This window comes from Camelina sativa, chromosome 17 (assembly GCF_000633955.1).
Source record: "Camelina sativa cultivar DH55 chromosome 17, Cs, whole genome shotgun sequence".
Lineage (NCBI taxonomy): Eukaryota > Viridiplantae > Streptophyta > Magnoliopsida > Brassicales > Brassicaceae > Camelina > Camelina sativa.
The window spans coordinates 14,334,923-14,347,696 of NC_025701.1; the positions used below are offsets into that span (position 1 = coordinate 14,334,923).

The 12,774-nt window shown below is 37.2% G+C and overlaps 2 protein-coding genes across 3 annotated transcripts; both read left to right on the forward strand.

Annotated features, from left to right (window-relative positions):
* On the forward strand, positions 904-4,721 carry LOC104757176 (putative leucine-rich repeat receptor-like serine/threonine-protein kinase At2g14440). Its single transcript, XM_010479900.1, has 9 exons — positions 904-1,201; positions 1,657-2,712; positions 2,918-3,065; positions 3,269-3,340; positions 3,470-3,541; positions 3,634-3,705; positions 3,819-3,896; positions 4,007-4,188; positions 4,283-4,721. The coding sequence occupies exons 1-9, from the start codon at positions 1,132-1,134 to the stop codon at positions 4,411-4,413; spliced, it is 1,881 nt and encodes a 626-aa protein (XP_010478202.1). The 5' UTR covers positions 904-1,131; the 3' UTR covers positions 4,414-4,721.
* LOC104757177 (tyrosine--tRNA ligase 2, cytoplasmic) lies at positions 5,068-10,731 on the forward strand. 2 transcript variants are annotated; one of them, XM_010479901.2, is made up of 21 exons: positions 5,068-5,167; positions 5,542-5,620; positions 5,745-5,898; positions 6,019-6,302; positions 6,380-6,476; positions 6,643-6,748; positions 6,832-6,914; positions 6,993-7,138; positions 7,325-7,430; positions 7,617-7,676; positions 7,799-7,815; positions 7,934-8,020; positions 8,297-8,450; positions 8,830-9,113; positions 9,198-9,294; positions 9,379-9,484; positions 9,562-9,644; positions 9,733-9,875; positions 9,995-10,100; positions 10,309-10,368; positions 10,476-10,731. In XM_010479901.2, exons 2-21 carry the CDS (start codon positions 5,562-5,564, stop codon positions 10,494-10,496), a joined length of 2,253 nt encoding a protein of 750 aa, XP_010478203.1. In that variant the 5' UTR covers positions 5,068-5,167; positions 5,542-5,561; the 3' UTR covers positions 10,497-10,731. The 2 variants fall into 2 exon arrangements, with proteins under 2 accessions (XP_010478203.1, XP_010478204.1); XM_010479902.2 differs by having other exon boundaries at positions 5,093-5,167; positions 5,548-5,620.

Here is a 12,774-nt window from a genome sequence, read left to right on the forward strand (position 1 = left end):
GCACTCACCTCAAAATACAGAAGGAAAAGGTCGAAGAACAGTAGAGCAACTCCTTAGGAAGCTTCTCCTTCGTTCCCAGCAACAGAAAACTCAAGAATAGCCAGCAATCTCACTAAATCTCTCTTAGGAATCTCAAGAACACACTTTTCTCCCTTTTTCTCTCCAAAAACACAAAACGGCGACAGAGGAAAAAGACTAAACCCTTATTTTGTCGATTTCCCCTTTAAATACCCAGTTAAACCACTAACCAAACCATCCTAATCGAAAAATCGCGAATTAAATCAAACCGGTCGAACCCAGAAATTAGTGGTGTCGATCGATGCCACTAGGGTGTCGATCGACACTCCTCCCAAAATCACAAAATCTGGTTCGCGGATGTTACAAAGGGTGTGAATGGTTGCAGCGGTCATGGCGGCCAAATCTATCTGCGGACTGGACCGTTTTTAATTTACCATTCAACAAATATAGTCCGCAGTGGTGCGGTCCAATTAAAGTAGAGACAAGACCGCTGCAGACCAACTGCGGACCGCTTTTGTATACTAATAGAGTTGGTCCGCAGCGGTCTGTAGTCCGCCCCAAAAATAGAGCGGTCCAGACCGCAGACGGATTTGGCCGCCCTGACCGCAGTTACCATTCAAACCCTAAGTGTGGACAACAAACCGCTGCGGTCCAACTCTATTTGTAAAAAAAAATGGACCACAGTTGGTCCGCTGCGGTTTTGTTTCTATTTTCTGTAAACTGCAGTAGTGCGGACTATAAATAATGAATATAAATAAAAAATGGTCTGATCCGCAGATAGATTTGTCCGTCCCAACCACTGCAACCATTCACACCCAAAATATAAGAAAAATAAAGAGGTGGGAGCATTAAATAAGATTAAATATATAATTTCAGTACCGGAGCTTTGTTTTTACCTGCACTCACGTCCCCTTGCTTGCTGCTCTCTCTATCTCTCTCTCTTCCCTCAAGTCTTACCGAAAAGGAAAACAAAACAAACGAACCAAATAAAGTTAAGTCAGTGCTAAAATGGCCAAATGAGAGACTCTTGCAGATAGAGAGAGAGATTCGTGTGTGAGAGAAGAGGAGCAATATAGTTTTGGGATTCTTCTTGTATAGAGAGATCAACAAAAGATGCTTCGATTTATCCTCTCATGTCTTCTCTTTTTCTCTTTTCGTCTTCCCTCTTCGTCAGCTCGACCAGGTTCGTTTTTTTCTACCAGATTCTTGACTACTCTCCCTTTACTTCATTCTTGGCAACTATCTTCTTTTCTTGAATCGAAATCTTGATTTGCATTTCACTTGAATTAATTACTACTCTGTCCTTTTCTTTTCACCGCTTCTTCTTTCCCGATCAATACTGACTTTGTAAAATTGGATTCACACCAGCTTTCTTATTCTCTTTCAACTGACATCAACGATTTTTGAAATTCTTGATTCTTCAAGATTTACGAGTTGCTATTTCTTGAAACATGTATTTGATTGAGAGCATATTTGATCTGCGTCTAGTACTATTTTTATCATACATTGACCTGTTTTATAAGCTCGAGCATCAAAGGAAAGGTTTTTACTATGTTTCTAATGAATATGAACTGATACATTTTGTGGATTTGTTGAATATCCAATGATTTAGTTTTTTTTTTTTTTTTGCTTTTGAAGCTCCATATGCCTTGCGGATTAGTTGTGGAGCTCGAAAAAATGTCCGAACCCCGCCAACTTATGCTCTTTGGTTCAAAGATATTGCCTACACTGGAGGCATACCTGCCAATGCAACATCTCCTAGTTATATAACTCCTCCATTGAAGACACTTCGATATTTCCCCATCTCTGGAGGTCCAAACAATTGCTACAACATTGTCCGAGTGCCAAAGGGACACTACTCAGTTAGGATCTTCTTTGGAGTTGTTGATCAACCTAACTTCGACAAAGAGCCTCTCTTTGACATATCTATTGAAGGGACTCAGATTTCCTCTCTCAAATCCGGTTGGAGTAGTGAAGATGATCAAGTCTTCGCTGAGGCTCGCATCTTTCTTATGGGTGGGACAGCTACAATATGTTTCCATAGTACAGGTCATGGTGATCCTGCCATCCTTAGTATTGAGGTTCTCCAGGTTGATGAGAAAGCTTACAACTTTGGTCAAGGTTGGGGCCAAGGAGTGATACTTAGAACTGCCACCAGGTTGGCTTGTGGTACTGGTAAGCCAAGGTTTGGTGAAGATTACGGTGCGGATCATTGGGGTGGTGATAGGTTTTGGAATCCGAGGAGATCTTTTGGTAAAGGCGCTGATTCTCCAAGATCAACTGAGAATACTATCAAGAAAGCATCCGTTTCGCCAAACTTTTATCCGGAAGCACTGTATCAGTCAGCTTTAGTTAGTACAGACGACCAACCAGATTTAACATATAGCCTGGATGTGGAACCAAACAGTAAGTACTCAGTGTGGTTGCACTTTGCAGAGATTGATGCTACAATCACTGCTGAAGGCAAAAGGGTGTTTGATGTTGTGATAAATGGCGACACTTTCTTTGAAGATGTGGATATCATAAAGATGAGTGGCGACAGATATGCAGCACTTGTTCTCAATGCTACAGTGACTGTGAGTGGAAGAACCTTAACAGTCGTTCTACAACCCAAGGCTGGTGGTCGTGCTATTATCAATGCAATTGAGGTCTTTGAGATCATCACCGCTGAGTTTAAAACATTACGAGATGAAGGTACACAACACACGTTTTATGATCATTGCTGTTCTTTTACTTGAATAGATGCTCATTAAGTTTGGCTATCTGAACGTGTGTGCCTCTTACTTTCTTCTAGTTAGCTCTTGAATATCAAGCTGGTTGTTTGATTTCTTTCTTTTTGGATCATTGGATTATAGTTTCACGCTAACGTCTTATACTTACTCGCTATTTTCTATTTCAGTCGGTGCATTACAGAAAATGAAAAAAGCTTTAGCACTTCCATCAAGGTTTGGATGGAATGGTGATCCATGTATTCCCCCACAACATCCATGGAGTGGAGCTGATTGTCAGCTGGACAAGAACACCAGCCGATGGTTCATTGATGGACTGTATAGCTCCGTTCCTTTTGTTTTGTGCATATACATTAATCATATAATTTATATGAAGTCTAAACATCTACATAAGTCAAGAGATATATGAACTCTTTCTTTTTATTTAGGTATCTCATTAGTTTAGAGTTAAAGGATCTCTCTTTGAGTTTCTGGTCTTCTATCAGGTTTTTGAATAGACAAACCTTGTTGTTATTTTGCAGTGATCTTGATAACCAAGGTCTGAAAGGTTTCCTACCAAACGACATATCAAAACTAAAACATCTTCAGAGCATGTAAGTCAATACATTCTTAATACTGCAAATGACTTGTCGTGTCGGTGTCATTAGCTCTGTCATTCCTGAACTTGTTGAATTTCTCCTTACAGTGAAAGCATCTTGATCAATATCTTTTTCATATTTCAGAAACTTGAGTCAAAACAGCATTCAAGGAGGAATACCTGCATCACTTGGAAGTGTTACCAGCTTGGAAGTATTGTAAGTAATCAGTTTGTTTATTAATTTGAGTACTTGATGCGTTAACTTTTCGATTCTGAGCCCTGAAGCTGAATCTTTATGTATCTTTGCAGAGACCTCTCTTACAATTCTTTCAATGGATCTATCCCTGAAACCTTAGGAGAATTAACATCCCTGCGGATTCTGTAAGATTATTCAGTTTCTCTCGATTTTGTTCTTTCTTTGGTCCATATCATTTTTAGTAGCCAATGGAGTTGACATGGTCAAGCAATATAAAATCTTTTAATTGTGGTTGCAGGAATCTCAATGGAAACTCTTTGTCAGGAAAAGTACCAGCGGCTGTAGGTGGGAGGCTGTTGCACAGAGCAAGCTTCAAGTAAGAATATTTTCAATCAGAGTCTTTAAAATGTTTGGATTTGGCATGTGAAGAATGCTGTTGGAAAAAATCACTCACTCAGCTGGTAACTGTCACTCTTATCTCTGCAGCTTCACAGATAATGCAGGTCTTTGCGGAATCCCAGGGCTTCCAGCTTGCGGACCTCACCTTTCTTCAGGAGCCAAGATTGGGATAGCATTTGGTGTTAGTCTAGCATTACTGTTGATTGTTGCATGTGCAATGATATGGTGGAAAAGACGACAGAACATTCTTCGGGCACAGCAGATTGCAGGTAAAACATTCATTTCTGTCTTCTGTAGACACTAAGAAACTGTATTTAGTCTCTGAGAAAACTTATATGAGCTGCACTGTAAAAATAAATGCAGCAAGAGGAGCTCCGTATGCAAAAAAGAGAACACATGTATCTCATGACATACAAATGTCAAGGCACGGGAACAATAATAACCACGGCCAAGCTCGTACTGCTGTGGAAAATGGACCAAGCTTGTTGTCGTGATATACTTCTCCGGAAGTTGAATCTTCTCTGGTTTTGTCAGCAATACCAATCCCAAACCCCACAAGGTGAAAATGTTCATATCATGTGTTACCACATTGCTCCCCCACAAGAAGAAGACCTAGAGGAAATACATTTGTAAATGGTCTTGGGGTTCTTTTAAGTTCTCTTTAGATATAGGATTCGATTTTTCGTGTTTATTTTTCTTTATGGGATTAGTCCTATGTTTCTTTTGTCTGGTGGGAGTTTAGAGGATACTAGAACATAAAAAACATTACGTTTTAATATATCATTACACATGTTAGTTGAAACCAACCCAAACAAAAGTTGAGAACTCTGTCAAAACTCAACTTTGATACAAAACTGAAACTCTGAAATATTGTATGGTTACATATCTAAATCCAAATAAACAGATCTCAAAACAGGACTTTGTCCCCAAGAAGTATGGCTATTGATGGGTTATTGAAGAATGCTAAAAAGTTTGTCTTCAAGTTCTCCAGAGCAGAAATAAGAGAGCTGAAATAAATGTGTCTTTTTCCTAATCTTAAAGAGTTTTAAAGTGTTGAATGAGATGAGCACAAGAATCTTAACCATAATAAACCGAATTTTAGTGAACCGGATCAAACCGGGTTCTGATTTATATTTCCTTTTTCTTGGAGTCAAAAGGGTTTCTCTTCTCTGTTTCTTCTTCTTCTTCTTTCCACAAGGTTTCAGACTTTTCACGGAGTGAATACGAACGCCGACGAGAATCGCAGAGGTCAGTTCAAATTGTCTTCCTATTCGAATCCATGATTATTTTCTTTACCCAGAAGTCGTTTCTCTGTTCGGTTATATTGGGAGATTTTTTGCAATAAGAGTTCTGAAATTTAAGAGTCAATGCCAGTTTCTAGATTGAAGTCGATCTAAAAACACACAAAGCCCAGATCGATATATATGCTAAAGCTTCCAACTTTGTATAAATTACTTTGTGTTGGTGATACGGAGGACTAGTGTGAGTAAGTAAGAAAAAAACAAGAGCTTGGTAACAATATAGATAGAGGAGAAGATAGGATAAGGTGTTACTTCTGTCTGACTCCTTTTCTGCTTAAAGTTTCAAACTTTGATTCATTTTTTTGTGTTTTTGATTCTCAGAAACAGCTCTATCGTCAGAGATGGAGGCTCTTTCCATCAATGAACAAACTCAGGCTTCTTCTTTGCCCTCCGGATTACAGTAAGTTTCTTCTCTCTTTCTCACCTTTACTTTTCTTGCCTAGGATCCAAAAAATGAATGAAGCCAATGTTGGAGTTTATATTTTCATTTGTTAGCTTAGCGGATTAGATCTTTATTGGTTCAGGATAAGTGAGGAGGTCGAAAAAAGATACAATGTAGTCAGAAGTGTTGGCGAACAATGCATACATGATGATGAGCTGCAGGATCTTCTGGCTAAGAAGGCTGCTCCGGTTTGCTATGACGGTTTTGAACCATCAGGGAGGATGCATATCGCTCAGGTAATAACGTTTCTCATATCCTTGTTTTATATTGCGTAGCATGCTTTGGAATTCTTTCATACTTCTTTTTTAAGTGAGAAGCTTCTGCTAGTGTGTTTAACTCTGCTATTACCTTGGCAGGGACTGATGAAGATCTTGAATGTGAACAAATTGACTTCTGCTGGTTGCCGAGTGAAAATTTGGATTGCAGATTGGTTTGCATATATGAACAACAAGTTAGGAGGTGACTTGAAGAAAATCAGGATTGTCGGAGACTATTATAAGGAGATATTTCAGGCAGCCGGGATGAACACTGAGAATGTAGAGTTTCTATGGTCATCCGATGAAATAAATGCTAGGGGGGAGGAGTACTGGCCTCTTGTGATGGATATTGCGTGCAAAAATAGTCTCGCCCAGATAAAACGGTATAGACACATTTCATTTATGCAGTTATGTGAATGGTGATGATAGACATTCATGAGTATGTTTCTGGTCTTATCAGGTGTATGCCTATTATGGGTTTGAGTGAAACTGAGGAGCTGAGTGCATCTCATATTCTGTATGTATGCATGCAATGTGCTGATACTTTCTTCCTCGAGGTACTTTAATATGTATTTTGTTTAAGTTGCTCCCACGTTTAGTCTTACTCTCATTAGTCGTCTTTGGATCCTGACAATCTGTGTTTAGCTGCGCTCTGATTTATCTATATCAAGTGCATCGACCTTTTGATTAATTGTTGTTGAAACGTTCTCTTAAACTTTGCAGGCTGATATTTGCCAGCTTGGGGTGGATCAGCAAACTGTAAATTTGCTAGCGAGAGACTATTGTGATAACACTAAGAGGGGAAACAAACCCGTCATCTTGTCCCACCGTATGTTCTACATTTTGTAGTTGAATTTGTACTTTTGTGTATCCTTTCAAGTGTTCTTCTGAGAATCTCTATCTGTAACGTAGATATGCTTCCTGGTCTTCAACAAGGACAGAAAAAGATGTCTAAGAGTGATCCTTCATCTGCCATCTTCATGGAAGATGAAGAGGTAAAATAGTCAGTTCAAATAACCAACAGAGAGGAGTAGTATAGTTGTTGAGTGGTGTTTAATGATCTTGACTTCCAGGCTGAAGTTAATGTGAAGATTAAGAAAGCTTATTGCCCTCCCGACATTGTGGAAGGTAACCCATGCCTAGAATACGTCAAATACATCATCTTACCCTGGTTCAGTGAGTTCACAGTTGAGCGAGATGAGAAGTATGGCGGTAACAGGTGAGCTTTTACCTGTTCTTTTAGACCTTCTGTGTTTAGTGTTCGGTTTCTGGGTTTACTCTCAAACTTATGGCTGCCATGATATATTTCCTATGGTCAAATTTTCTCAGAATACATGTTTCTTTTGTCAGTTTATTTAGTAATGCAAGTTACTAACCTTTGAAATGACATTTTTTCAAATGTCAGGACTTTTAAAAGCTTTGAAGACATTGCCGCTGACTATGAAAGCGGCCAGTTGCACCCTAAGGATCTGAAGGACGCTCTGACAAAAGCATTGAATAAGATACTGCAAGTGAGTATTTCCTTCTATTGCAACAATGCAGTTACAAAATTAGCAGAAATTTAAACTAAATGTTACCCTTTTGTTTGGATTCAACTAAATCATCGTAGAACATAGAAAAATACACCTTTTTAGGTAAATAGGTCACTGATTTTAGGGTATTGAACAATTTTAATCTGTCTTTGACCCACATTGCAGCCTGTTCGTGATCATTTCAAAACTAACAGCCGCGCCAAGAATCTGCTCAAACAGGTCAAGGTAATAACAGATCTTTCCACTCATTTTTCAAGTTTCATCAGTTACTTGTAGAAATTGCTTGGACATTCCTTCGCAGCCTCTGAATTTCACTCTCCTTTTTTGTTTATCATGTGTTATTGTAGGGATACAAAGTCACCAGGTAACAAAATTTTGGAGCAAGAAGCCTACGCAGATTTCAATACTTCAGCAACGCCTCTCATTAATCAAACTTTTTATAACCAAAATCTAGTGTAACTCTTGTATTTATTGTCTGTCAGAGTCATCCCAACGGCTTCATCCACAGAGAAGGAGTCTCTTTCCGTCAACTCATCAAGCTCAGCATCTTCTTTGGCCGCCGGATTACAGTGAGTAATCTTGTAGTTATCTCCTATTCAATTACTTTCATGTTTCGTTTCTTAGTGTTTGAGAAGATGAATGACTTAGTAGTGTTCAAGATGAATGACTTTGGTTTGTTTGTGAAACTTGGATTTAAAAATTCTTGCTTTAGTTACTTAATAGTTCCTCGTGTCATTTAAATAGACGACTCAGGAAAACAAAGCACAGACTCTAGTTCAAGTTTGTGAGTTTTCCTATCGTATTATGCACGTTCGGTTTAGCTGGTTAGCACAATATTAATTCAGGATGAGCGAGGAGGCTGAGATGAAATACCAGACTGTGAGGAGTATTGGTGAGGAATGCATACAAGAGGACGAGCTGAAGAATCTTCTTGCAAAGAAGCCTGCTCCGATCTGCTACGATGGTTTTGAACCATCAGGAAGGATGCACATTGCCCAGGTTGGTTATCATTCGATTATGCTTGCTTCAAATTGCTTAGAGATTCTGAGTGGCTAATTATAATTGATGCGGACATTCTCTCAATTTTTAGGCCTTTTTGGCGATGCTTTAGTCAAGGTAGAAAATGCAGCTTAAGAGTTGTTGAGTTTTAATAGTATATCTATTCTGTGTCATCATTTTGAAGGATTATAGAGTTTGAATGATAAGATAGCTCATTAGGACAAATACATGTAATTGTATATGTTCGTAAGTTTCATTAAGTAAATTATTAGCAAAACTCAAAGTCTTGCTGCTGTTTTGATTAAATTTTATGTATAGATTTGTTCTTTTTTTTGTTGTATGAGAACTTGATTGTTTCACTTTGCTATTTCCTTAACAGGGAGTGATGAAGGTCACCAATGTGAACAAATTGACTTCAGCTGGTTGTCAAGTGAAAATTTGGATTGCAGATTGGTTTGCTCAATTGAACAACAAGTTGGGAGGTGACTTGGAGAGGATTAGAGTGGTTGGAGAATACTTCAAAGAGATTTGGCAAGCGGGTGGGATGAACAACGACAAAGTAGCATTTCTTTGGGCATCAGACGAAATTAATGGTAAGGGGAATAAGTATTGGCCTCTTGTGATGGACATTGCTCGTAGAAACAACCTCCGTCGAATCCTGAGGTAATTAATTAATTCTCACTGATTGGTTCATGTATAATTGCGATAACAATGGATTTGAATGAAATATGTCACTTTATCTTACAGGTGTGGGCAGATTATGGGACGTAGTGAGACCGAGGTGCTGAGTGCAGCTCAAATTCTTTACCCATGTATGCAGTGTGCGGATATTTTCTTACTCGAGGTACATTAAGCATTTTTGGATTATATGTATATATACAGCACACTTATATAATTGCTACTGATACTTGTTGTTTCACCTGTGTAGGCTGATATTTGCCAGCTCGGGATGGATCAGCGGAAAGTAAACATGTTAGCAAGAGAATACTGTGCTGACATTAAGAGAAAGAATAAACCCATCATCCTGTCCCACCGTATGTCTCTTTGCATTTTCTCTTTCTTATTTTCCGGTATTGTTATCATCTTTAGCTGTTTGTTAATGGCTTTTCAGATATGCTTCCTGGTCTCCAACAAGGACAAGAAAAAATGTCCAAAAGTGATCCATCATCTGCCATTTTTATGGAAGATGAGGAGGTAAATTAGTAGCTATAAAAGCTTACAAAACAGAAAAGAGTTTTTTGTAGGTATCTGACATGTGTTATTATGATCTTTTGTATTCCAGGCTGATGTTAATGAGAAGATCAACAAAGCTTATTGCCCTCCAAGAACTGTGGAAGGCAATCCATGTCTTGAATACATCAAATATATCGTTCTGCCACGATTCAATGAGTTCAATGTTGAAAATGAAAAGAACGGCGGTAACAAGTGAGTAGCTGAAACAGTAATTTTGAATATCTTGGTTGCAACTTTTGGGGTCTCTGAATCACATATAGGATTTGCAAATCACATCTCATACTGATCTTTGAAATTCTTCCAACTGTCAGGACCTTCAAAAGCTTTGAAGACATTGCTGCTGACTACGAGAGCGGCGAGTTGCATCCTGATGATCTGAAGAAGGCCTTGATGAAAGCGTTGAATATAACCCTGCAAGTAAGTACACTTCCTTCTATTAATGACTATTTCTCACAACAAACATGAGCAAGCAATTGTTATTAAAAAAAAGTAGTTTTCTCTAAGTTTCTGACATCAGTAGAAAATGTAGAATCATCATGGAACATTGAAAGTCGTCTCCTATCAATCTTTCTTTGATCTTCGAGTTATAATTCTGAATTATATGATTTGCTTATATATATCTCAGCCTGTTCGCGATCATTTCAAAACCAACGAGCGGGCCAAAAATCTACTGGAACAGGTCAAGGTAATAAAATCAGTGGCCCCTCTTGTTTACAGTTTGATCAAAACCCATTTGCTTGTGTAAAGTGGTCTGACTCTGTTGGCATATTCGTTTTACTTTTGTTTATTTAGGCTTTTAGAGTCACTAGGTGAAGAAGTTGCAGAAGCAAAGAAGAAGCATACTTCGTTATGTTTTCATCCGTACAAGCTTTCGTAAGGATTTTTGGGTTTACTACGAAAAAGCTTTGCAAATCTTTAAAATATTCACATTTTTGTTTTCTTAAAGAGATGAGCCTCTTAGATTGGGTGATTGAGTAATCAAATTTTTTATTTATTCTGGTTCAGCTACGGCTTAGCAGACAAGAAAACTCATTTGGTTCTTGATGCTTTTTTATAATTTTCTTAATAACGATGATAAATTTTACTACTAATGATGGAGACATGGAGTAGAGAATCATCACAACGTCAAGTAAACGAAACTTCCAACAGTTACAAGTATTACAAGAATCTCAACAGCTACAGTTTTTTATTTTTTTAAAACTCTAATCGAATAAAGCGATCACAGTGATGTAAAGAGGTAAATGGTAAAACGTAAAAAAAAAATGATGATAGTAACACTTACTATTAGCTTAGCTGAAAAGTGAAAAAGAAAGAGAGAAAGCAACAAGTAGTCAAAAAAGAGGCGCGAAAGTCAGGATCAGGTGTGTGTGGGAGGGGGAGAGGGGTTCATGGAATGAGAAGACAACACGTAAGCAAAAGAGAGAGAGGCATTGTATCGTATCGTAGTCATGATTTCGTGTGTGTTGTGTTCTGTTTCTGTAGGCAGTCAGCACTTAGCTGATGATGATGATGATGCTCCTTTTGTCTTCTCTCTCTCTGAGAAGAGCTGCACAACAAAGACACGTCATAAAGCTCATAAGTAGCACCAGGCTCACGTGAACACGAAAGCCAAATACTACTACAATTTTCTTGAAAATGATTATTATTAGACTCGTAGCTTAGCTTTGGGATATTATTTTTTACTTTACTTCTAATAGTAGTATGGTAGGGTTAATTTAATAAAGTACTTAGGTAAATACATTTGTCAGAGAGATGTCAGACATCAGAGTTCGCACGTGTATAAATTTTGTTAGATATGGACGAAAGCATTTGTTCAATCAAAACTACAGAGGCCAAGCCTTGTCACGTGAAAGGAAACACACTTCTTTTCTTCTTTTCTTTTTTAATAAATCCTTCAAAACAAACAAACCTCTTAGGACATTTTTATAGGGAGCATACAAGAGGTATTCTTAATCCATTAAAATTATAAATATAAGGAACAGTAGCAAAAGAACAACAAGATCAATTTTTGATATAGAACTGATCTTGCATCAGTTCTAAACTCACGTGGCAAATTGTAAATAGATACAATTTTTTGCAAACAATTTTTCACAAATTAAAATTTGGACATTAAACTATATATTAATTAAATAAAATATTTGTGCGCTTTAATTAAGTAATATGTTTGGTTGTTTTTTTTATTTTTAATGTTTTTTTTGTTTCATAAAACTTTAGTATTGTATTTTGAATTTTAGTAAAAGTTTTATTAGTTTGCAATTTAAATGTTATTTTATAAGTTTTTATAATTGTAATATGTTTAAAAAAATTATATTATTAAATCTTATGATCTTAAACATGTTCTCCTAATAACTAACTTTTTAATAAAAGATTTTAACTACTAATCTTACATTATTTTCATAATATATTTACTCTAAAAACACTCAAAATAGTTTTTCTATAAAGATGCTCTTACTTTTCTTTTGCGTTTATTGTTAGATTTTTTTCAAAATAAAAACCTAATGAAACTCCAGGTAATAAAAACAAAGAAACCTCGTGATATAAGTTGGTTTTAAAAGCCTTGTCTCTTCTTTCAAAATTATACTATGCTACTACTTCAATTGCTTTATAGTTTGACTCCTATGATGGACTAAATTCGAAATCTTGTTTGAATTTGGTACTTTTAGTATAGAAAATATCCTGAAAATTTAATTAACTGCGTCACTAGGGAAAAAAAAACAGCCTATGTACTCTACTACGTACAGTGAAGTTACATAAGATGGGCTAATTAGATATTTTGGACAAAAAGAAAAACAAAATCAGTCAGAGCTATAAGATAGATAGTCTAGGAGTAGTTGTGTCCAAGTTACTTTATTTAATGATCTCTCCTTGTAGCCCTCGTCCTCGTGCATCATAATCACATCATAAATATTATGGGGGTGCCAATAAAAACCCCAAAAGAGAGCATTTAAATACTTGTGAAATAATAGAGAGAGATAGAGAGAGCTACAAAGCAGTAGGGTTTACGTCAGCATCCCGATGCCACAGGTCCAGTCAAAGAGGCGGCCCATTATTTCATTCGTCTTCGTGTGGACAACTTTTTTTTTTTTTTTTT